The following is a 22,981-nucleotide window of genomic DNA, read 5'->3' as shown; positions in this document are numbered from 1 at the left end:
CCAATGCTTTAAAATAAGAAAACCTGGCAGTCTGTTAAATGGAAAGTTAGCTGATTCATTTTCTGTAACTGTTTTAGTCCTTTTTGAAAGTCCCCTGTGTTAATATTTGCTTATCTATAACTGTAAACTAAATATTTTGGGGGTTTGGATTGGACAAAACAAACATTTCGGGATTAGTAAAATTGCAATGGGGATTTTTCTTTACAAACTGAAGGGTTTATCAGTTAATTGAGAAAGTAATCAGCAGATTGGTCAATACTGAAAATAATTGTTAGTTCCGTTCAGTCCACTTTATTATCCCAAATAGGAAACTCAATTTGCAGCCAGGAAGTGATTTTACAATCCATTCTCACAGAAGCAACTGTAAACCATGATATTTATTGACAAGATCTGTCATAAATACTGAAAATGCCACAGGACATGTCTGTCCAACTTTCATGTGTCATAAATCTCTCTGTCTCTCTCTCTCTCTCTCTCTCTCTCTCTCTCTCTCTCTCTCTCTCTCTCTCTCTCTCTCTCTCTCTCTCTCTCTCTCCACCTCCAAGGAAACCATTGCCAGAAAAGGAAGAAAAAAAGAAAGATTGTGTCAAACCCATGACACAGACACAATCCAGGATGCATGTTTCTCTTTAAATAGCGTGAGCAGCCCCTCTCGCAGCGTATCGTTTCTCGGCTGCAGTGACTCATTGCGCCGTCTGGTTTCGTGCTGTAATCAAGGTGTGGTCCAGTCGTCATACAGGTGCAGCAAATGGCTGCTACAGGACACGGCATCTTTGTTGAAGTGAGAAACAAAGCGAATGAATACACGATCACAATGCCCAACAGTATAGGTTAATACATATCTGCACTATTTGAGCCATTCAAAATGTATTCAAATACACTACTTTACACTTGAACTGTGTTGTGTTGCTGTATATACTTAATATTCTTGTCAGTGTTCAAATGATGTTCTTATGCTGAGCTGTCTGTCTTGAAAATATACAATATACAGTCTTGAAATATACAGTACAGCGTATTTTACATTGCACGTTTTCAATCTCTTTGTTTCATAATTATTTTGCACTATTTAGATTTTAGAATGTATGTATTGAATATATTACTTTTGCAAATATTGCACTGTGGGTCGGAGATAGACGTATTTCCAGTCCTGGACTTGATTTGACTCTATGCCTCGATTTAAATCATTTTAGACACGTTTGATGACGTTTTAAACGATGTTTCCATAAACCTATGGCATGCGCATTCGTGATAATATTGATATGTTGAGTTAAGTCAACTTTAATGTGCTGTTTATTTTATGGACTTCAGTTCCCGACAGTAAAAGCCGCCTTAACGCCTCTCGCTCCAGTGTGTTGAGCTGTGGCAGGGTGGGGTCGGGATGAGGAGGGCGGAGTCTGGGCTGAGGTGACGCTTCTTTTACTCATTTTTGTTCAGAAGACCGTCGGCACCAGCACCAGCAGCAGCGGCGGAGAGAGTGAAGTGAAGTGAGGAGAAACACAGAGCCTTACCCCTCCTGAAGAAAACAACACTGACCTGGAGTAATCTAAAACCCTTCCGTGTGTTTCGACAGGTAAGTTTGACTGAACGCGTATTCGCTTTCTCCGCCTTTTCACCGATGTTCACGCTGTTTTTCGTGTGTTTTCTTTAGCGTAACCTATAGTCGCCTAGTTTCCGTCCTGTTTTGTACGCCTGTGTGTTAATGTGGGCTAATGTTAAGTTATATTTGTCTTCTTTTGCTTACCTGGGTGCAAACATGCGGTGCAAATCCAGTCTTGTGTTTGGAGTTCATTTCCGCATGCCTCAAACGGACCGCTACTGTTTCGGAGTCAAGCGCGAGCTCACAAGGCCCCAAAAGTTTGCTTTCTTACCTGAAACATTTTCAAAGTTTAAAGTACGAGATATCTCATTCTGCCGCATCATAACATGTGTGTGGGCCCCAGTATCGATTATTCAACCTGACGTCACTTGTCAATAGACAGTGTCCCACAGTGGCATCATTGGTGACCAAGTGTGCGCGTGTGTATGTGTGTCCGCGTGCGAGAGAGGCAGGTGAAGAGAAAAGCTATTTCCACACATTATGCCAATGGAGACAATATATACTATAGAGTTTGTATCAGAGGGACAGTATAGCATAACATTTTTATGGGCACTTAACACGTTGGCAAGACAACAACAAAATATTTATTGTTCCGACAAATATAAACTTAAATAAAGCTGAGGCGACTAATCGACTAGTCAATGCACAACAAAAATCAATCTGCAAAATTTGTTGTAATCGATTTAATCATTTCAGTCATATTTATATTTATTTATTATATCATATTAATGTAAAACTGCCCAAAATGTACTGGTTGTAATCTCTGAAATATAACTTTCTGTTCTTTTTAATCCTCTATGATTACAAGTTGAATATATCTGGGTTTTTTTTTACTGTTGGTTGGACAAAACAAGCAATATGAAGATCTCACCCGTGCACACAGCTTACTGACATCCTATGACCAACAATTAATCACAGTTAATTAGTTTAATTGATAATGAAAAATACTGTTAGCTGCAGATTTTATATTTGAGCTCGGACAACAGTAAACATGAGTTAATAGTGTTGATTTAACATGGGGGAGTAAGTTCCTGGTAACACACCTGTAATGTATGACAGAGAATGGTAAATTATATCCTTGATATGTGTTGCTGTTACTGTAGCTACCACCAACTGCCAAACAGCTGTCCATGCCAGCGGTGCTGTCTGCAGGTGTTGCCGACTCTTCCATGATGTCATTACCTTAGTTTTGCAGATGCTCCGGACTTGACAGGACAGCAGTTTTTCAATCCTTCTTGGTAACCACAGGAACATTAATTTGTTTTATTACATTTCATGTGTAAATCCACTGAAATCAGGCAACACCCATTTTAAATTACCTTTATCTTATCCGATTTCTTTAATGCGATTAAGTCATTTGCGGTGTTGTTTGCCATCAATTCTAATATCTTTTAAAGTTAAATTTGACACATTGGAATTAGAAGTTAAACAGCTTTTCTTTCTCTTGGACCATTAAACACTAAATCACATTACCTACTGTTGTCTTGTTTGGAAAGTATTACCATCACAAGGAGCCAAGAGCAGCACTAAACAAGTTTATGGCATCCAACCAATGTGTCCAGCTGAGGCTGTTGAATGTGTGTCAGACCGAATAGGACAGTGTGCCAATGCTTTCTGCCAGTTAGGCCTCCACCGAACTTGCCCCGGGTCTGTGTCATCAAGTAGTGGAGCAGCAGACAGCACCCTGGTTGCAAAGCTGTACCCGTCTGCCCTCTGGGAAGAGGGTGGATGGGTCGTGGAGCAGCGTCGGGGCAGGGGGGGTGACTTACTGTAGATTTCGCAGCTACAGCTGTGGTGGCACGGTGATAATCCCCCCCCCCCCCCCCCCCTGCTTAATTCCCTGATACTGTCCTACATTAGCAGAGCAAGAGGCCAGGAGATCCTTCAGCGTATAAATAGGACTACACTTTGCAAAGGGGATTACTGTATGGCATATATCCTAACCTCTTTGTTTAGCCTGTCTTTTTCTGTGGTTTTGATGTGTTACTTCGTCCCTGTGTCCGTTCAGCGTTCCTTGACTGAGTACTTTCCAGGGGCTCAGTTACAGCCACTCAGCGCGCACGTCGTGTGACCTGCTCTGTGTTTGCATAGCACCCTGCCTCTGTGTTTTACCGTTCCCATGGAGAAGGGGACACAGAGAGATAACGTTTCCCATCAGCTTTGTGTTTGATGTAGTCGTACCACCACCCCTTTGACTTCAAAGTCTGCACAGGGTTAACTTCCACAGGCCTTAGAGGAAATCTTCATCAGACAAAGCTGTCAAACACCGCAGCCTCTCAGACCCCCAGTGCTCCAAAATTGTTATTATCTATGACCAGGCAGGTGCAACTAAACACTAGTTTTCCAGAGAAGAGGTTGATTAAATTAAGCCATAGAACGTTGAGTCTCTTTTGTTTTTTACAGTAATCAAATAATTGTCAGGATCTTCCCAAAACATTAATTAATGTAAAAGATTTCTGTTGTCAGTGACAAAATATAAAATCAGAAGCTTCTAGCAGAGCACAGTGGTATTATGCTGAGCAAGTAAAGCTGGCACTGCCCAGCTGAACTCTACCCATGACAGTCGCTGAAATAAATTATTTACCTCCAACAGTTCACCTGGCTGGCTAAAACGGAGACACGAAAATGTTCGTTACGTAAAATGCCCAAAGGCCTAATGGCTGTTTCTTCCCATCACTCGAACTTAAAAACTGTATCATATCCAAGCTCTGTCCAGAACAGCCATGCATCAGTCTAACAGCATGCTGGAAATAGCTGAACCCTAGTGTTTTCTTCATGAATACATTACCTTTGATCATTTTTTCATCACTGACGGCAAGCAGAGAGGGAGGGAACAGGATTCCGGCACTGACTCAAAAGAAAAAGTTTTCACAGTTGGATGATTTGGCTGAGTTGTACTTCTCAGCATAGTGACTCTGATGAGTCCTGTGGTGTCGTCTGTTTTTCTTCTCCTCCTCCCTGTCCCCAAATTACACCCTCAGTGAGAGACTGAGGAAAGTGGGGACAGCGAGGGCGTGGTTGAAACACAAAGCTAATCCCCAGGGAAGCTCGACTTGTTCGATGTGCAACATGAAGAACATCAACAGCTCACATGGAAGTTCATTTTGCATATCGTCACAGATGAGTGAAAATCTCATAACTCAGTTGTTGATTTTCTTTGTTCACTACTTTTGAAGGATTTCATGCTCTCTTGTGTTGAGAAAGTTGTGCAACTCTAGAGATACTGTGCATACTTTGCAAAACACTGGATAAAAAGAAAAATGCATGCGTCTTGGTTTTAGACAATCACGGCTGTTATTCCTTCTTATTAATTTCTTCTTTGTTCCTTAAGGCAAAACAAGAGTTTCTTTCATGCACTGGTCAATTTTGAGATTTGGTGCTTCTTCGCTTCAATAACATCCAGAATACACCTATAGGTGTTTATTTTACCTCACTTTGTCTTTGCATCTGTAGATTTCTCCTAAATCACAGTCATCATTACGTAATGCCTCATTTGTGTGACTAAATGTAAATTTTAGAAAAAAACACACAAGTAGTTGTCTTTATGCAAGTAATCAACTGGGGACGTTTCATGGTGATATCTATTGGTTAAGGTTTTATCGTTTTTAATGGGGTTTTTTCACCTGTAGTGTCTCCCCTTAAATGTTGACATTTCACTATATATATATTTTTTATAACTTTAGCTTTCACTCTTCAAATATTTAGAATTTCATGTTTCTTTTGTTTTGGTTGTGGTGATCATGAACAAGAACAAACTGAACTTGAAATGGTTCCAGCAGACTGTTGTATTCTTTAGGGTCCCTTTTAGACTTTTGCCCTCCTCTCCAAAGCACCCCCCTCCCTCTCCCTCGTGCCTCTAATCTCCCTGAAAAATTAATCATCTGTCACATCGCCTCAGTGCTCAGCCGCACACCGATGCATAGCAGTGGCAGTTCAAGAAAAGGGAAAAAAAACCTCCCTGTCAGGCCTTTTTTAAACAGGGCTTTGGATGCAGCGCTGGCCACCAAACTTGGCCAGTGAACACAAAAAGCCATCTTGATGTGCTTCAGCCTTTTTGGTTGCATCCAGTGGGGACACTTGAGACCCGGTTTCCCTTTCACTGTGACAGCAGTCAATGGGACAATACAGCTACTCTTTTCCTCTCTACCCCAAACGCAGTAACAGAGGCTCTCTGTGCTATTAGAGACTTAGTTCATCCTCTTCCTTCCTACCGTCAACCAAACAACATGGCAGAGGGGCACATCCTGCTTACTGTAGGTCCAGAGACACAAGCATTGCCCCAATGCACTTGATGTTCTGGATTTCATTTAAACAGCCCTTTGATTTCTATATCTTTATGATGTATTTATTGTTCTCCCAATCTTTGGACATACATGCTTCCCTCCCACAATGTCTGATAGGTGACGGTTTGGTGAACTTTGCTGTTTTGTTGTGGGCCATAGTTTACACCTCCTTTTTAGTAATTCCCTCCCCTCCCTTTATCAGCTTTGTGTAATCTGATCCTGCTCTGCACTCAGGGACCTCCTCCGAGACAGCTCACATTTCCTTTGATTCAAAGCAAGATCCCACAGGGAGTAAACAACGACGCACCAATTTACAGGCACCACACTGCATCTACTGGCTTAATTCAACTCATTAAAGTAGCTGCAGTGAATCAACTGACAGATCTAGAGTCATTATCCTTTTTGCAGCTTATTTTATTCATTGGCATGCTGACTGTGGTTGACTGTGTTGTTGGGAATGTTTCCAAATCAGGAAAGGAAGGGGAGTGCGTTGTGTTGTATCTGCCAGATTCAGTTTGTGTGTTGCTCAAGTGCACACCAGCAGTATCTTATTGTCTGTTCTTTTTCTGTGGGCTCTTGGCACACTGGCGTTGCTATGGTCTGGATTTCATCAACTGCCTGTTACAGTCATTTGGCGTGATACAGCCTACAGTAGTTTGTCACCATAGTTTTGCGTCTACAGTATGTAGGAGCAGTTGTGAAATTACAATGTCTCTTAATCAACTTCCCCTTTCTGACCAAACAGCCCAGCAGTTGGTACGTCAGATAATGTTGACCACCACTTCCTGTCACCCACCACAGTAAATCCATTAGCTGCGCACCACTTCACATCCTCTCTTATTGATTTATAACAAACAACTATCCAGTTAGCCCCATGTTGCCTCCAGCACAGTGCCTCGACAGCTCTTGTTGGACGAATGGGGGGAGAGGGATGTGTGGTTTGGGGACGAGGCAGGTCTGGTGGGGGTGTTAAGCTGTATCCCATCGGGACAGCTGAACCCCAACTCCGTGGAGAAATGATGCAGACAGAGAGCACAATGTCAACTGTAGCCTGTCAGCTCTACGGGCTCAGCTGGTTGCACTGGCCATTTACTGTGTCAGGAGGATTGGGCTGTGTGAGTGCAGGGTGCTGTGTTAAAGTCATCTAGAAAACCGTTAATAGTAAGAGGAGTGTGTGTTGCATGTCAGGGGACATGTATGTTAGAGGGTGTGTGTGCGTGGGGGCGGCCTATATGTCAAATAGTTGATCTGTGCAGATGGTGCAGGAAGCTTTACAGATGTGTGTTAACATAATCTGCTTTATTTGCATGTCAGTCTAAACATGACATGTGCAAGCCTGTTAGAAATCTCAGACCACCAGATGAAGCTAAGTTTTTACATCAAAGCTGTAGTATGAGAGTTTGCAGTTAATATAAACAAAAGATAAATGTGTTTTTGTTTTTTCAAGAAGTGAGTTAATGGAATAAATCAACATTTTCCTTGTGAGTGAGCTGAGAAGATTGATACCACTCGTGTCTGTGCAATAAATATGAAGCTACCACATTAGCTAAGCTTATTTTAGATCCGCCTTGAACACTGTATCCAGTTTTCTTTATACATCTGTGCTGCTACCACCAGGAGATAGTTAGCTTACCTTTGTTTATGGTTAAAACAACAGGTCGTAGTTGTACAGGGTGGTATGTGCAGGACTGTTTACTTTTCAGTTTGAATACAGATTAAACAAACAAGATATAACTTGTTAATTAGTGAGCCTTAGAGGTGCTGGCAGGTTTATTTTGACAGACTGCATTATGCTAATGTAGGATAATTGGCTCCAATAGCTCCATATTTAACTGGCAGATAAAGTGGTGTATAAATCTTCCAATCCAACTCTTGTCAAGAAGGAGATTAAGCATATTTCCAAAAATGTCAACTATGCCTTTACACTTTTTGCAAGTTTCATCTTCTCAGGCAAGCATGTAAACAGCCCAGCAGAGCACACAGCAAAAGCCCAGTGACATGTTATTTACACCCCTGCCTGCCAAACAAGCATGAGGCTAAATAACAAATCACTGCAAACTCTGTAATGCACGTTAGGAGCCACACTGGAATACGACCAGAATACATCTCCAGCCCCCCTGGGCCTCTTCCCTGACCTGATTCATTCCTGCTGTGATTCAAAGAGGAGCTTAGGCCAGCAAACTCAAAAATCTGGAATGCTGGAAAGGTCTTTCAGTTCGATAGTTTAAGTTCGCAACTCCCTAACTTATTAATTATTGGGTTTATTTACTGAGGAGGAGAATAAAATGTGAGAATGAACAGTTTAGCCCCTCTAGCAATTAGGTGTTTTCAGCCTCACCCAGTTCACTCATACACCCACACACTCTGCTGCCACACCCTTGTTGAGAGCCTGTCACTGCTGGGGAGACACTCCCTCTCTGACATGCCTGGGGGAGGGCAGGCTAGTGAACCTGTTTTCATGATTGAGAACAGAGTTACTCATCCTTTTTTTCGCAGCAGCCATATTCTCATAGTATCTGTTAGTTTCAGCCATGTATAAGTGAGTCAGTGAAAAGTTTAGAAGGCTTTAGTGTAAGAGTGAACAAGTATGCCTTTTTTTTCAGCACAAGATTTATGCGTGGACCCAGGACAGATTGAATGCCCTATGTTAGTGTGGAATGTCACACCAGCGTTTTACCATTAGGTGCTGAACAGTATCCATCTCTGCTATTCTGTTGCAACTCGTTGGCTCAACTGGCGGCTTTCACTGATGCACATTCCTGGTTTTACTGTGCAGGGCTTTTTTTTTTTTTTTTTTTTAGGAAGAAGCCCCCTAAAGTCATCCAGAGAGGCTGTTCCTTGACAAGATAGTGGGAAGTGTTTAGTGTGATACAGGATTTCCAGAGTAAAAGTGTGGCTTTCATGTTCGTATGTGTTTGTGTGGGTGGATGTACAGATAAGATGGTGGTAAAGACGAGAATGGAACAAGGGACATATTTAAGAGTGAAAGGATGAATCACTCATTAACTGGAAGAGAGCAAAGTCCAGTCACAAGTACACAATACAACCAACAACTTTTAGTCAGCACTGAACAATTGGGGAGGGATCAGCAGATAAGCCTTGATGCTCAGTTTTTCTGTCGCCATAATATACAAAAAGAAAAAGTTTTAAGGTCCCTTATTGCAAAAAGTGAGATTGCCAAGTCTTTTTTATTTTAGAGCAGATTGAGGTGTTAAATAAAAACTAAGTATCAAAACGCTCAATCCACAGAGAAACGCACACAGCCTGTATTCAGAAACTGTCTTTTAAATGAGCCGTCAGGATTTGTGATGTCACACAGATCGCAGATGCAGGAGATCTGGAATTACTGACCAATCAGATCATACTGGGCTTAAATAGACAGGCGCTAACAAAGATCATTTCAGAAAGATAATTATACATATACAGAGATATATTTATATTCAGACAGACAGAGAAAAATAATGTGTTTTTGACCATCACTGAAACATGCGCTATTTGAAACGGCTTTAGTTTTTTCTTAGCTGTATCATTCTTTAAATCAAAACTTTGAATGATTTTCTTAGATTTTCTTGCCTTGGACCACAGTCATGGGCATTGTGGGGAAGAAAAAACAAAACGAAATTATGAGAAAACCCAAGAGGGGGCAGAGCTTATCAGCAAACAAGTGAGCATAGCTTCAAACATCAGATGGGTCAGCGGATAAACCCCCCCAGTACAGTCCCTGCTCTCAGCGGAGTTTCGGTTACCTAGGTGATACACGGGGCGTGTCGAGGCATTGCAACAGTTGGCTGAACCCGATGCCTCGCCCAGGAAAACAAAGACTACACAAACACTGTCGACCGATTTACAGAGAACAGGAAAGTTCTGGTGTATAAGCTGCAGTTGCAACAAAAAGTTAGATGGTCTTTGTTGTATATCAGTTGTATATGTGGCTCCAGCAGTGGATCGATAAAATGTTTTGAGATAGTTATAAAAGCCTTTGTAATTTGCAGAAAGTAAATCTGGGGTGTGTCTGATTTTATTGAGATATTGATCAATGAATAGGGCCAAGAATTGACAGACAAGCCCTCCTGCTTGTGTTTAAAAAGAGGCCACACCTTTAGTTAGAACGGCAAGAATACACAGTGATTGTAAGCATAGTTTCTGTCTTATGAGTCAGTGCATTTAGTTTAAGGCAGCATGTAGCTGCAAGCACAGACAGTCCTCTGGGGGCCTCGTCTTGCAGGATCTCATGCCAGACTGACTACAGCTGAAACTCCATGAGCTGCTGCTCCCTACGAAGGTAAGAGCGAGATAGAGGGGCATGTTGGGACCTTTACAAGAACATCGACTTCAGGTGAACGTATTTTGAGCGCATGCGTAGCAACAGTTATTAACACATGCAGGCCCAAAAACACGTGGGGACTTGCATGTGAGTTACTAGCCCATTAAAGTGCCACAGAGAGAAAAACTGAGGACTGACAAAATAATGAGGAACATGCAGTACAAACACTATTGTCAGTTTCTTCTTTATACAAACTGTAATGGAAAACAAAGCCCCCCTGTGACACACACACACACACACACACACACACACACACACACACACACCCCCCAGTAAAACACAGCATGAAGCCGGGGGGAGAAAAAGTGGGATGGGTCAAACTGACATATCTTTATGCAAAGCTGGAGGAGGAAAAGAGGAGGGAGCGGTGCTTTACATCATGAACAGCTCCAGTGTACGGAAGGCAGAGAGACAAAGCAGTTCAGCAGCTTTGTACAAATTCCTTTCTTGCAAACCCATCGATCCACTGTGATTACAGTACTTACTGCTTTTGTTAAGTTGTGCTACTATGAATGTGTTCTGTGACGTTGAATGTAAGCAGGTGATAATTAAGGGGTTTAAAGCTCATTCTGTGCCAACACGGCAGCATGACTCTGTGGCTTAGCCCCGACTTGTTTTATGAGTAGTAAAGGCGGAAGATGAGTGTAGATGCTTATTGCATGGAATCATGTTTTAAGTTATAACCAGCTGTCATGGTAGTATTTTTCTTTTCTTTTTTGTCTGTTTAATCCTTTTTGTTTACTTTGTGTGTAGACCCCTTCAGTATCTTCAGCTCATCTGCACTGCCTGTAGAAATCAGCAACCACACTCTTACATATACAGTACACACTCAAACAAAAGCACAACACACCCCTAAAATGTGCTCTAAGAATCCTGTCAGTAACAGTCAAACATCTGAAAGCACTTGTAGCTGGCACAGTGAATGCATTGTACTATTGGTTAGATGTAGCATGCAATGGCAGGCAGCTATTATGAATGCAGATTTTTCTGTGATGAAGAGGCTTTGCTGTAGTGGGTGACATTCAAGCTGCAGAAATGTGGAGATAGAAACCTCCATGCATGGTCTGCAATGAGAGGGTATTTTGGGTCCTCATAACAAGGAGGTCTAGTCTATATTTTAGGAAGGTAGCAACATCTCACGATTAGATTAAGGTTCCAATGTTATGCGCATTTTCAAGAACATACTATTTTGGGTTTGTTGTTTACATGCTTTAATGTTAGAAAACACCTGTACCCCCACCCCCAACCCCCAGTCCTGACGGCTCGTTTAAAGACACAGTTTCTGAATACAGGCTTTGTTAATATCTCTGAGGATTGAGCGTTTTTATACTTTCACAGTATTAATACAGCATCTCAACCTGCCAAATGTATGGAAATCCCACTTTTTACAATATGGGACCTTGAATATTTGAGATATGACGTAACCTGTTTTTGCATTATCTTCATAAACCATTGCAAATAAGTCTGAGGTTCTAATGTGCAACCCTGTTTTGAAATTTGAAGCAGTGAATGCATCTAATGGTACACTATATCAACATTTAAGCACAGTAAGACCAACATAAAATTATTATTTGGGAGGAGCAGTAAGATGTGTATGTGAGGACTGAGTAAATGTAGCGGGAAGAATTACTTATTTTATTTTAATGCAGGAGCTGTAGAGCAAACTTGTTCCAACAAGTAGCATGGCGGTTACGCAATTTGGAGCACTGTTACAATAAAACTACACAAAATGCCTCAGGATGTCACTTTAATAGAAGCATATCTTATGAGACCCAGAAGGCAAGTAAGACTTATAGGTCATAGTATTCTAAATAAGACAAACAAAAGTAACTAGTAAGTTGCAGGTGTTTTCTTATGAGGTCTAGTGTGTGACCAGGAGTATGCGCACTGCCTGTACGCACACATACTCCCCCAGTGGTGTAGAAACCTGACGAGCTGGTTCCTGATTGCTTTGCTTCAGCAGCAGGCTTCTCCCACGGCTGTATGGGCGGAGGCCCGGGTTGAAAGGTCACTCGGGCTGGCTAGCATTCTTGACTTACAGCTGTCTCTCTGCTCTTTTCGCCCCCCCTTTCCCATGAGCCTCTACTGCAGCTCTGTGTTGTCATTTTCAGGTCAGGGTGCGCAGCTGGGAGGAGTGCGGGGTCATCTTGTGAACTGTTGTACTCCGGTTGCATATAAAAATGAATGAAAGCCTTGTGTGGGGGAGCAGACATTTTGCTGGAATATTAATTAATTCCTCAAGATACATGAAGTGAAGTTTATCATCATATCATATAGCAGACGACATGTCGGAAATCTTGACTTAGGCTCTCTTTGTGTTTTTTAGGTTTGCTCCATCGTTGTTTTGATAACGGGAGGCAGGGATGGCAATGCAAAGTAAGTATTTCACAATTCTGTTTCTGCTTTGGAACATTTTTATGTATTTTACCATTTTATTTTATTTCCTCTACCCACATGCCCGCAGGCTGTTTTAATCTAGTGATTTCACTTTAAGCTTTGTGCATGTTAAAGTTCTTTTGTCTCTCCCCTCATTCCACAGCACTGTTGAATCTTTTGATCATGACCTTTCCTACTTCCAACTATTGTTGTCATGTATTTATACTGAGGTCACTTCCTTAATACATTCAACAACAGAAGTTAACTTCTGTAAAACTGTTCTGTTATGTGGTGCAGATGTAAAACAATTCCCTCACTCCATAGTTATCAAACTTGTTAATAAAGGACTCTGATCCAACACTTCCGACGTCCCACAATTCCTCTCCTTGTGCTTTGTAGTGGGTGAGGCCGACAGTGGCGTTGTGAAGGTGGCACAGTGGAGCGAGACGATGTACGGCATAGACTCAGGCATCCAGTCTGGAGCCAACACTGTCAGAGATGACGACAGTGACTACAAGCATTACACCATGACCACCACTGTCACAACCGAACAGCCTGGTAAGACAACAAGCGAGGGCCTAACAACCACATACACATATACTGTAGCCTTAATTACTGTACATGTTGGCTGTGATATCATTGTCTCACTCCTCCGTAGACCTAGAAGGCCACTTCACTAGAGCCCAGCGGGTGCGGGCCGCAATGTTCCCAGAGACGCTGGAGGGAGGCACCACCATCCTTTCCACTCAGATAGACTCGTCCCAGATGACCAACGTCCAGCAGCTGGCTGAACCTTCCCAGATGCTCAAGACGGCAATCATCCATCTGATCAACTACCAGGATGATGCAGAGCTGGCTTCACGCGCCGTGCCCGAGCTCACCAAGCTGCTCAACGACGAAGACCAGGTGATGAGCGCAGCATTTTGGTCAAATTTGGTTATTGTGAGATAATTTGATTGAGTTAAATTTGTTACTGCTGCACTTAATGATGAACAGCTAACCTTATGGGAAATCTGATGTTCCAAATTTGATGATCCATTACAGGTAATTTATCAAGAAAAATGACACTTCCTGGTTCCAGCTTCGCAAATATGATGTTTTCTCTGTTTAATATTATTTTAAATTGATTATTTGGGGATTTGAAGAGTTGGTCTGACACATTTGAAGGTAATTTGAATCCTTAATGTTGAACTTACATCAACACAACATCTTGAGTATCACCTCTTTTATTATAGAAGTAGCATTGGAACCAGTCACTTTCAGTTGTATAATTTAATTTAAATATGGAACTCGTCTTCTCTCATCAGGTGGTGGTCAGCAAGGCTGCTCAGATTGTCAACCAGCTTACACGCAAGGAGGCCTCGCGGCGCGCGATGATGCAGTCCCCTCAGATGGTGGCGGCAGTGGTGCGGGCGATGCAGAACACAAGCGACATGGAAACGGCACGGGCCACAGCTAGCATCCTCCACAACCTGTCCCACCAGAGAGAGGGCCTCCTCTCCATCTTCAAGTCTGGAGGCATCCCTGCGTTGGTCCGCATGCTCAGGTGCGTCTGGATGGAGAGAAGGGGAGAGGAAGTCATTTGACTTTGAGCACTTATGACTTTGATCCTTGACGGGTTTTTTGTACATGTTAGGAAAATGTGCTCTTTATTATAGTGTAGTAGTGTATGAATGGGAAAATTCCAGCTATAACCTTTTGTCAGTTGCATTTCAAGGCCCAATTTGATTTGTTATGGGGTTATTCATTAATGCTTTTTGAAATATGCCAAATTCAGGCTATTGTGTTTTACAATACAGTTCAGTTAAAGAAGAAGAGCTGTTGACTCTAGTTTGTAATGATTTTTAAAGGAGAACGTAGTAATAGAATAGGAAAAAGATGTTAAACTCCCCCTCCGCTGTCGTTTTGCTTATCGTTACTTCACTTGGATGTTTGAGCTGCACTTTGCAGAGTTTAACACCAGAATGCTGTTTCCACTTTTATCTTCTGAATGGAGAAGGTTTCTCTGAGCTCACCCTAAATTAGAGTTTATAGCGTGTACACACTGTACTAGCAGGATTTCTGACAGCACGACCAGTTTGGAGCCAATCACAGTTCAGTATGAAACTTAGAAGTGTGATGTCAGAACGTGAAGCCTCCAGGTCACATAAACTGAGAATCAGTTTCAGTTAAGAAAGAGGACATTTTGTGTCTCTGCATTTTTTTTCTTTGCGGAAAAAACACATCAGTCACAAATCTAGTGTTCAAAACAGAGTGTTTTTCTATATCTTTGAACGTATTTGTAGATGTTTTTAAGTTTCTCCACCAGCATTAGTCTATATTCCCAGGAAGAAACAAGACCTGTTCTCTCCTAGAGAAGCGGATTGTCCCGGACATTCAGTTCTTGTTCAAGGGTTAGGGTTAGTGTTGACTGGCATTGTTGGCAGTGTAGAAGAATGCAGACTCAAGTATGTGAGGCAGGTGGAAGGTGGCATCCAACAAAAAAAGTAAACAGATAAGAAATTACTTTCAATCACTGACACTTCATGCTTCATATTTTATCCAACAGTGAGGACATCCATCTTGAATGTATAGCCGCTGAACAAGCTATTTGTCTGTGATTCGCACTTAAAACCACCCGTTTCTGTCCCACAGCTCTCCCATGGAGTCTGTGCTCTTCTACGCCATCACCACGCTCCACAACCTGCTGCTCCACCAGGAAGGAGCTAAGATGGCTGTTCGTCTGGCCGACGGGCTGCAGAAGATGGTTCCCCTGCTGAAGAAGAGCAATCCAAAGTTCCTGGCCATCACCACAGACTGTCTGCAGCTGCTGTCTTATGGCAACCAGGAGAGCAAGGTGTGTAATTGTCAGTACATGCAATATAATGGCTGGCGCGCTTCATACCAATAAAGTATTGTCATTTGAGACTGTTCAAGTTGTCGTGCCTGTGTGTGCTTGCGTTTTGTTTTGGGTGTGGCGTGTGAACAGAGGTGTTCAGATGCCGCCGCAGTGAGAATATAGGTGTGGTTATTTGTTGAGTGTAGAAAAATGAGTGTGGGATTAACTGGTGCGATCTGTATGTACAGGTCCCAGCTTTATAAGATTTGAGCATTGTAAACTATAAGGTTTTCTTTACAAATAGATCCTGAGTTCTTTTCACCATCTGCACTTTGTATACTAACACAGTCCCTATCTCTCTAACAGCTGATCATCCTTTCCAACGGGGGTCCTGAGGGTCTCGTTCACATCATGAGAAACAACAGCTATGAGAAGCTGCTGTGGACCACAAGCCGTGTTCTCAAAGTCCTCTCTGTGTGCCCCAGCAACAAACCTGCCATTGTTGAGGCTGGTATGTAATACGTGTGTGTGTGTGTGTGTGTGTGTGTGTGTGTGTGTGTGTGTGTGTGCGTGCCTCTGTTTAAGTGTGTAAGGCAGTCATACAGGTGGGTCAACTTTTTGTTACCTGAACTGTGGTTAATGGCTTCATGTCAACCTCAGCACAATGAATGACATGTTGCTGAGAGCTGAGTGATTTCTGTGTTCTGTGCAGGCGGGATGCAGGCTCTGGGTAAACACCTCACAGGCTCCACCCAGCGTCTGATGCAGAACTGTCTGTGGACGCTCAGGAACCTGTCTGATGCTGCCACCAAGCAGGTCTGTGTCCACCCTCACTTCCGCTCTTTTCTTCTGAAAATCTGTTTATTTTATTTCTCATTATTTGGCCCCATGAGGAACTTTCTGAAATCATTCTCTCCCTGTTTCCAGGAGGGTATGGACAGCCTTCTGCAGACGCTAGTGGGCCTGCTTAGTTCAGACGACCTCAACATGCTCACTTGCGCCACCGGCATTTTGTCAAACCTCACATGCAACAATGCCCACAATAAAACTCTGGTCACCCAGGGCAATGGTGTCGAGGCACTGATCCACGCCATATTGCGCGCTGGCGAAAAGGAGGATGTGACTGAACCTGCCGTTTGCGCTCTGCGTCACTTGACATCACGCCACCAACAGGCTGAGATGGCGCAGAATGCTGTCAGGAGACACTACGGCATCCCCGCCATCGTCAAGCTGCTCAACCAACCCTACTACTGGCCCGTCATCAAGGTAGAGAGGAGGGAGGGATAGAGAGAAAGTGTGGGTCAATTTGAGTTTCAGTTTTTCATGCAGTTTTTCCCCCCTGAATAATTTATATGCAACAATAGTCTTCGAAATAAAAATTTTTATTGACACTTATGTGAGACCATAGTTTGGTCCAGACGGGGAAAGAAGATAAGACGGTGTTTACGAAAGATGGTTGAAAGGATTTTAGAAAGGAAAGCAGGTGTAATCAGTATCAGAAATACGTTAAGAATCCCAGGGGGAAATTGTTTTGCTGGAGCGGTAACGGGCAGAATGCAACTTTTGTGCATGCGCACTAGGACACAAGACAGGTGGTTTGAGGGAACATGAGTTCACACACAATCACATTGAGGAGTAAATGGTGAGACAGATGGACAGAGGGGAGTACGGGTCAGGCGGAAGGCCAGAGTCTCAATCAGCCTGAAGGAGCATAAAATGACATGACAGCAGGAACAGAAGACCAGGGAATCACAGGAAACCGTATCATGACTGCATCTTTTTCTCTCTTCCCCGCCTGAAGGCTGTGGTCGGCCTGATCCGCAACCTGGCCCTGTGCCCAGAGAACCAGGCCCCTCTGAGGGACGCTGGAGCCATCCCTCGTCTGGTCAACCTGCTGCTCAAAGCCCACCAGGATGCCCAGAAACACGGTTCATCCACCCAGCAGACATACCAGGTACGTGAGGGGCTAGTTTGAAAGCATACTTATGGTCACCGATTAACTACGTGTGCAGATAAGGGATTGTGTGAATTATTTCTGATTATCTGTATCTTTGAGTAACATTTCTTCTTTTCATAATGCCCCTCAGGATGGAGTGAGGATGGAGGAGATTGTGGAGGGCTCCACAGGAGCTCTGCACATCCTGGCAAGAGATCCCATTAACAGAGCAGAGATCGCCAACCTGCAGACAATTCCTCTGTTTGTTCAGGTAACAGAGGAAACTGACCGTCACACTTCCTCGTCTTGATAATTGACTTCCTGATGTGTTTTTGTTTGTGTGTGTGTCTCATATCCTTCCTTTCGATCTCTAGCTCCTCTACTCTCCAGTGGACAACGTGAAGCGCGTGGCAGCAGGCGTCCTGTGCGAGCTGGCCCTGGACAAACCGTCAGCTGAGCTCATCGACAGTGAGGGCGCATCGGCTCCGCTGATGGACCTGCTGCACTCCAACAACGAGGGCATCGGTAGGACACCCAGATAATGCACTGCGATTAGCTGACCGTAATGTAGCATTTAGTCATAGGTGGAAGTCAATTTACTCAAGTGCTGTAGGGTACTTACCGTAAGTGCAGTTTCCAGGTACTTCACTCCACACGACCAGGTCTATTTTGTGAGACAATACTTTTAATCCACTGTATTTCAGAATGGCCTATAGTTGCCTATATAAACCATCTGAACCCCAAGTCTTTTCTGGGTCTTGTCACATTTTTACTCCCTTTGCGCTTATTTTTCACTGCAATGTAAAGTCGGGCAACTCTGTGGAAACAGCACAATCATGGCTAGACGTAAGGAGAACTCAAAAATGTCTTTTGTGCAGCAGGACATAGTTAAAATAGCATCAATCACAACAAAAAGAAAAACACAAGTTGAATTTTAGTGCCCGCAAGTGTTACCAATATCGCAGGGCGGGATGGTGTCTCCACATGCTATACATAATGAACTATTTACATTTTTAAAATCTTTCTGTTCTCCCTGCACTTCAGGGTTTTTTTTCCCATTACTTTTGGTCTCATGTGAGTCATTCATATTGCAGAATTTTATCTTTTTTAGAGTATCTTGTTAGTGCAAACTTATTTAATTTTAAATGGGACATGTAGATTAAAGTGATTAAGAGATTTGGACAAAATATCATGATATTAAACTTTGGTTACTTTTTCTGAAGCGTACATCACACAAGATGCATTTAAGGACTGTCTGAGAGTTGAAAATCTGACATCATAAAATACTTTTTATTTATCAGTATTTAAAACACTGCAAATAGCTATATATCTACAGCCAATATGTTTGCATCAGAACTAACTGTGAAAGATGCCATATTAAAAGAATACACAGAGTAACTTGATGTACAATTTTAATTAAGTTATTTATTTATTTATCTCTTATTACTTATTTTACTGATATAGCAGTATCAATATTTTCATCTAACTCTCAGAAAGAAAGTAAATAAGAATATTTCCTCGGATATCAAATTATTATTGCTTTTATTTTTATGTAGTCACTTTGAACTGCTTCAAAGAATGTCTTCTACTACATTTTCATGTAGAAGTACTATGGCGTAATTAGACAAGACTCACTAACCCACACACTTGCAGAGATTTATGATGTTTTCACTGTTGCTTCATCTTTAAAACTTTAACCTCTGGTGCAGTCCAGACTAAAATGTGGATTTGGATCAGTTTCCTTTTAATACACCCACACTATAAAACAATATTGTTATTATTAAGAATGAGTGTAAGTTTTCTGTAGATGGCTGAATGTTTCCTGATTCTTTCCCCCTCAGCTACGTACGCTGCAGCTGTGCTCTTCCGCATCTCCGAGGATAAGAACTCAGACTACAAGAAGCGAGTGTCGGTGGAGCTCACACACTCTCTGTTCAAACACGACCCCACTTCCTGGGAGATGGTGAGTGTCTGGCGCCCTCCACTGCCAGGACACTAACATTAAAGTAGAAATAGTTTTTTTAAATTCCCTTCAACTCTCTAGGTTTACATCTTACTCATCTTAGCACCTTCATACAGAGCTGATAGCGCATATAAAATCTGCGAAGCAATTGGTTTTCAAGAAGCTGGTTATTTATTGTGTAATCTTTAATAATACTTTAAGGATTACACATAACATGTCTATATAAAAGTATTTGACCACTGCCCTCTCGTGACCTCTCTGCAGGCCCACAACAGTGTCCCCATGGAGGGACCCTATCCTGATGGTGAGTAACTGTCTGAAATGTGCACATACAGCACATTCCTCAACACTGGGTCACTCCACCACAGGGGAGCCACAGCAATGTTAAAATGCCGTAATCTGCTAACGGGTTTCCTCCCTGCTGCAGCCTTCAGCTTCCATTTCCAATGATCATTATTCAATTATTCTATACAAACGTAGTATATGGCCAAGTCACATTTTACCATTCTTAATCTCATTCACTTCCACCTTCGCTTTTTCTTTGTTCTTATTGTAAAACATCGCTCCCTGCTCCTTAGTGCCAAGTCTAAAAGGTTTTCTCCCCATCGATCTCTGGTGTTTCCTTATCTGTGTTTGCATCTCTCTCTTAATTCCCGTCCTTTCCTTCTCTTGACTTTTCTCCTTGTATGGCCTTGGTATTTTCTCTCTCTCTCTCTCTCTCTCTCTCTCTCTCTCTCTCTCTCTCTCTCTCTCTGTCTCTGTCTCTGTCTCTCTCTCTCTCTCTCTCTCTCTGTCTCTCTCTCTCTCTGTGCGATCACTGTGTTCTAAAAATGTGGCTCACATCTTAAATGATTTCCACAAGCTTGTGCTATTCTCAGTTGTTCTGTAGCCATTATCACAACAGCATTAGTAACTAAATCCTCCAAGTACAAGGGAAGCTAAATGACATAATCTGTCTGTACAGTGCGTAACAAGTAAAAAAAACAAATGTTGTCATTTCTTGCAGAGCTGGATGCTGGTTTCCAAGGCTACGGGTATGCAGCTGACATCCCCATGGACGGCATGGATGGAAATATGATACCGGACGACTACCAAGGCAGCATGGCCTACGACAGACAAGTATACCCTGAATATTAAAGGTCAGTACATGCAAACGTGGTTTTAAATCTTAAATTGTTCTCATTAACATTAAATACTAATGATTTAAATAAGAGGTAATTTAAAAACACAAAACATCTGTAGGTGTCATTTATTAAAGAGTTTAACACTCAAGAGTGCTGGTATTCAATTAATAAGATTAAGGCAATAATGAAATGAAAAAAACCTTTTTGTGAATTTTGTATTTCCCCTAGAAAATAAGTAAATTGACAACATGTTCTAGAAATGTGTTATTCATATTGTCATAGTAACACAATGATATATTTGAGGCTGAAGTGGTGGGCAACATTAGTGGTATTGTAAGCATGAGAATTTAAATCAGACCAAATTGTCATTCATGTCAGAATTCATCCCAGAGAGTAACTGTTTGTTGATGTTATTCGAAAAGACTACAGACCTGCAATGCTTTTCCCACCTAAACATACCCCAGTCAGTGTATTTATGTAGCACAGTTTAAAAAAACGAATTGCTTTACACAGTAAAAAGGAAGAAGTTCAGAAATTAACAAACGACACCAATGCAAAAACACATCTTGACATGATTTAAAACGCATAAAAAGCCAAAGCAAACAAGCTTTAGCCTGGATTTAAAACATTCGATGGTGGTGACTGACCCAACATGTAGATGGAGGCAGTTCCACAATTGGGCACGGTCTGACTTTACGTCTCAAACGCCTATCTGGGATGGAAAGGAGCAGCTTCTCAGATGACCTCAGTGTTGGAGGAGAAAGTATGGATGTAGAAGGTCACCGAGTTATGAGATGTTCCCGCTCAGAGCTTTAAGAACGTAAAGAAAAAAAAAAAAAAGATCTTCTAGTCGACTCTAAATTTTACTACAATGACGTTATCGTTAAAATGACGTTAATCACCCTTTTCCCGCCCACTTCAAACCAGTGAGAGGCGCATGTGCAAAACCATAAATACCGACATCTCTCCGCAGAAAATGTTCGCTAATAGTTGAAGCACGAGTAAGAAAGAAGGTAGTCGTTAAAGTCTCCAACATGATAACTTTTAAAGAACCTATGGAAGAGCTATGCAAGATGAAAAGTGGCTGATTTTGTTTATTTTCCTTCTTCTTATAGACACAGAGGAGACAGAAAGGTGGAAAAGGAAGCTGAGGAGCTGATGTGGGGCGTCGTGGGATAAAGAAGAGAATCTAGTCGTCAGTAGAGATTATTCCCTCTGCTCACAGCCTGATGTAATATATGCAATTATCACTGAGTACGGGACTCATAATCTTAACAGGGCTCAACTTTGTTTTATAGCATAATTTTGCTGATTATAACTATGACGATGATGCTTGTAGGTTTCTGTTAGAGAACCTTTTAAGAGAGTGTGTGTGTGTGTGTGTGTGTGTGTGTGTGTGTGTGTGTGTGTGTGTGCATGTGAGTGTGTCTGTGAGTGTGAAAGTGTGTGTTTATGCTTTTGGGTGGGTATTCTATGCCAAAGAGATTTTATTTTGTGATGATAATGGTGTAGTTTCCTTCTTTCTTTTTTTTCTTTTTTTTTTTTTGAGAGGAAAAGGAAAAAAAACAAGAATAATAGTTGAAAACACTGCCAGAGGTGGCCCAACGTGCACGGTGCACCTGCTCACCGCTCTGTTTCTTTCTTAACGCCTTTGTAACAGACACTGCTGTCGACGCTGTAGTTTTGACACTATATACTGTCAACTTTCTCCCGCTGTGACCCAACACTTAAAGAGTCAGTGAAAAGTTAGTCAACACCGACTCGTTCACTAATTCAGTAGGAGTGAAAAAATGAGATGTGGAGGTCTGTGACAGACCTGAGAGAGCAGTGTAGGGCTGCCAACAAGATGGTCGTTTTGTTTTTAGGAATTGTTTTACCAGGTATTCACTGCCATTCACATTATCCGACACTACCAAAATATTAACAAAGATGTTTTTGGTCACAAACAACAACGTGGATACAGTGGATTTGCAGATGTTTTCAATGGATTGACTGATTTTGTTAGTCGACTTGTGGTGATAAAGTGGGGGGGAGGCGGCCCTACAGCTGGAGCAAACTACTGACAGGGAAATTTGTCTTTCTACTTAATAAGAGTTTTTACTGAAATTTTGTTTAATAAAAATAAAGGATATATTAAACATATATGGTGTCCATGTTTGAAATGATTCATCTGTTTTCCAGTTCATTACAATAATTCTGGAAGCTGTAACAATGACCCCGCAATGAAAATACACATTTTGATATGTTTGGGATCTATCCCATTTAAAGAACCTGCTGTCCTTGCAAACCACCCAGTGTTAGTTAACAGTTACAGTATGTATGCAATACATTTTCACACCTAAAGAAAATATTGCTGTATATAAAGTTTCAAGCAGGTTGAGGTGCTTTATAAATTCTGTGTAGTATCAAAACACTCAATCCACAGAGAAATGCACACAGTTCATATTCAGAAACTGTCTTTAAACGAGCCGTCAGGACTTCTGTACGGTTGTGATGTCACAATTATATACAAGTAGAAAGTGCAGCTACAGTGAAGTTACAGGAATTACCCAGTTGCAAT

At 42.0% G+C, this 22,981-nt stretch overlaps 1 protein-coding gene across 1 annotated transcript; it reads left to right on the top strand.

Moving 5' to 3' along the window:
- Positions 1 to 1,432: 1,432 nt before the first annotated feature.
- Positions 1,433 to 22,563, top strand: LOC310961482 (junction plakoglobin-like). The gene is made up of 16 exons (XM_083933559.1): positions 1,433 to 1,570; positions 12,531 to 12,580; positions 12,980 to 13,138; positions 13,239 to 13,486; positions 13,888 to 14,126; positions 15,215 to 15,416; positions 15,765 to 15,909; positions 16,111 to 16,214; positions 16,326 to 16,664; positions 17,200 to 17,352; positions 17,486 to 17,605; positions 17,709 to 17,859; positions 19,176 to 19,297; positions 19,562 to 19,601; positions 20,304 to 20,436; positions 21,537 to 22,563. The coding sequence occupies exons 2-15, from the start codon at positions 12,568 to 12,570 to the stop codon at positions 20,432 to 20,434; spliced, it is 2,166 nt and encodes a 721-aa protein (XP_083789685.1). The 5' UTR covers positions 1,433 to 1,570; positions 12,531 to 12,567; the 3' UTR covers positions 20,435 to 20,436; positions 21,537 to 22,563.
- Positions 22,564 to 22,981: the final 418 nt, after the last annotated feature.

Source organism: Echiichthys vipera (genome assembly GCF_963691815.1).
Source record: "Echiichthys vipera genome assembly, chromosome: 2".
Classification (NCBI taxonomy): domain Eukaryota; kingdom Metazoa; phylum Chordata; class Actinopteri; order Perciformes; family Trachinidae; genus Echiichthys; species Echiichthys vipera.
The sequence above is the reverse complement of the archived record's forward strand: the minus strand, read 5'-3'. Positions and strand labels throughout refer to the sequence as shown.

Excerpts from the sequence above, each read along its gene's own strand:
- LOC310961482 (XM_083933559.1), top strand. Across the intron at positions 13,139-13,238 it reads TGTCACAACCGAACAGCCTG|ACCTAGAAGGCCACTTCACT; the intron begins GTAAGACAACAA and ends ACTCCTCCGTAG. Across the intron at positions 13,487-13,887 it reads TGCTCAACGACGAAGACCAG|GTGGTGGTCAGCAAGGCTGC; the intron begins GTGATGAGCGCA and ends TTCTCTCATCAG.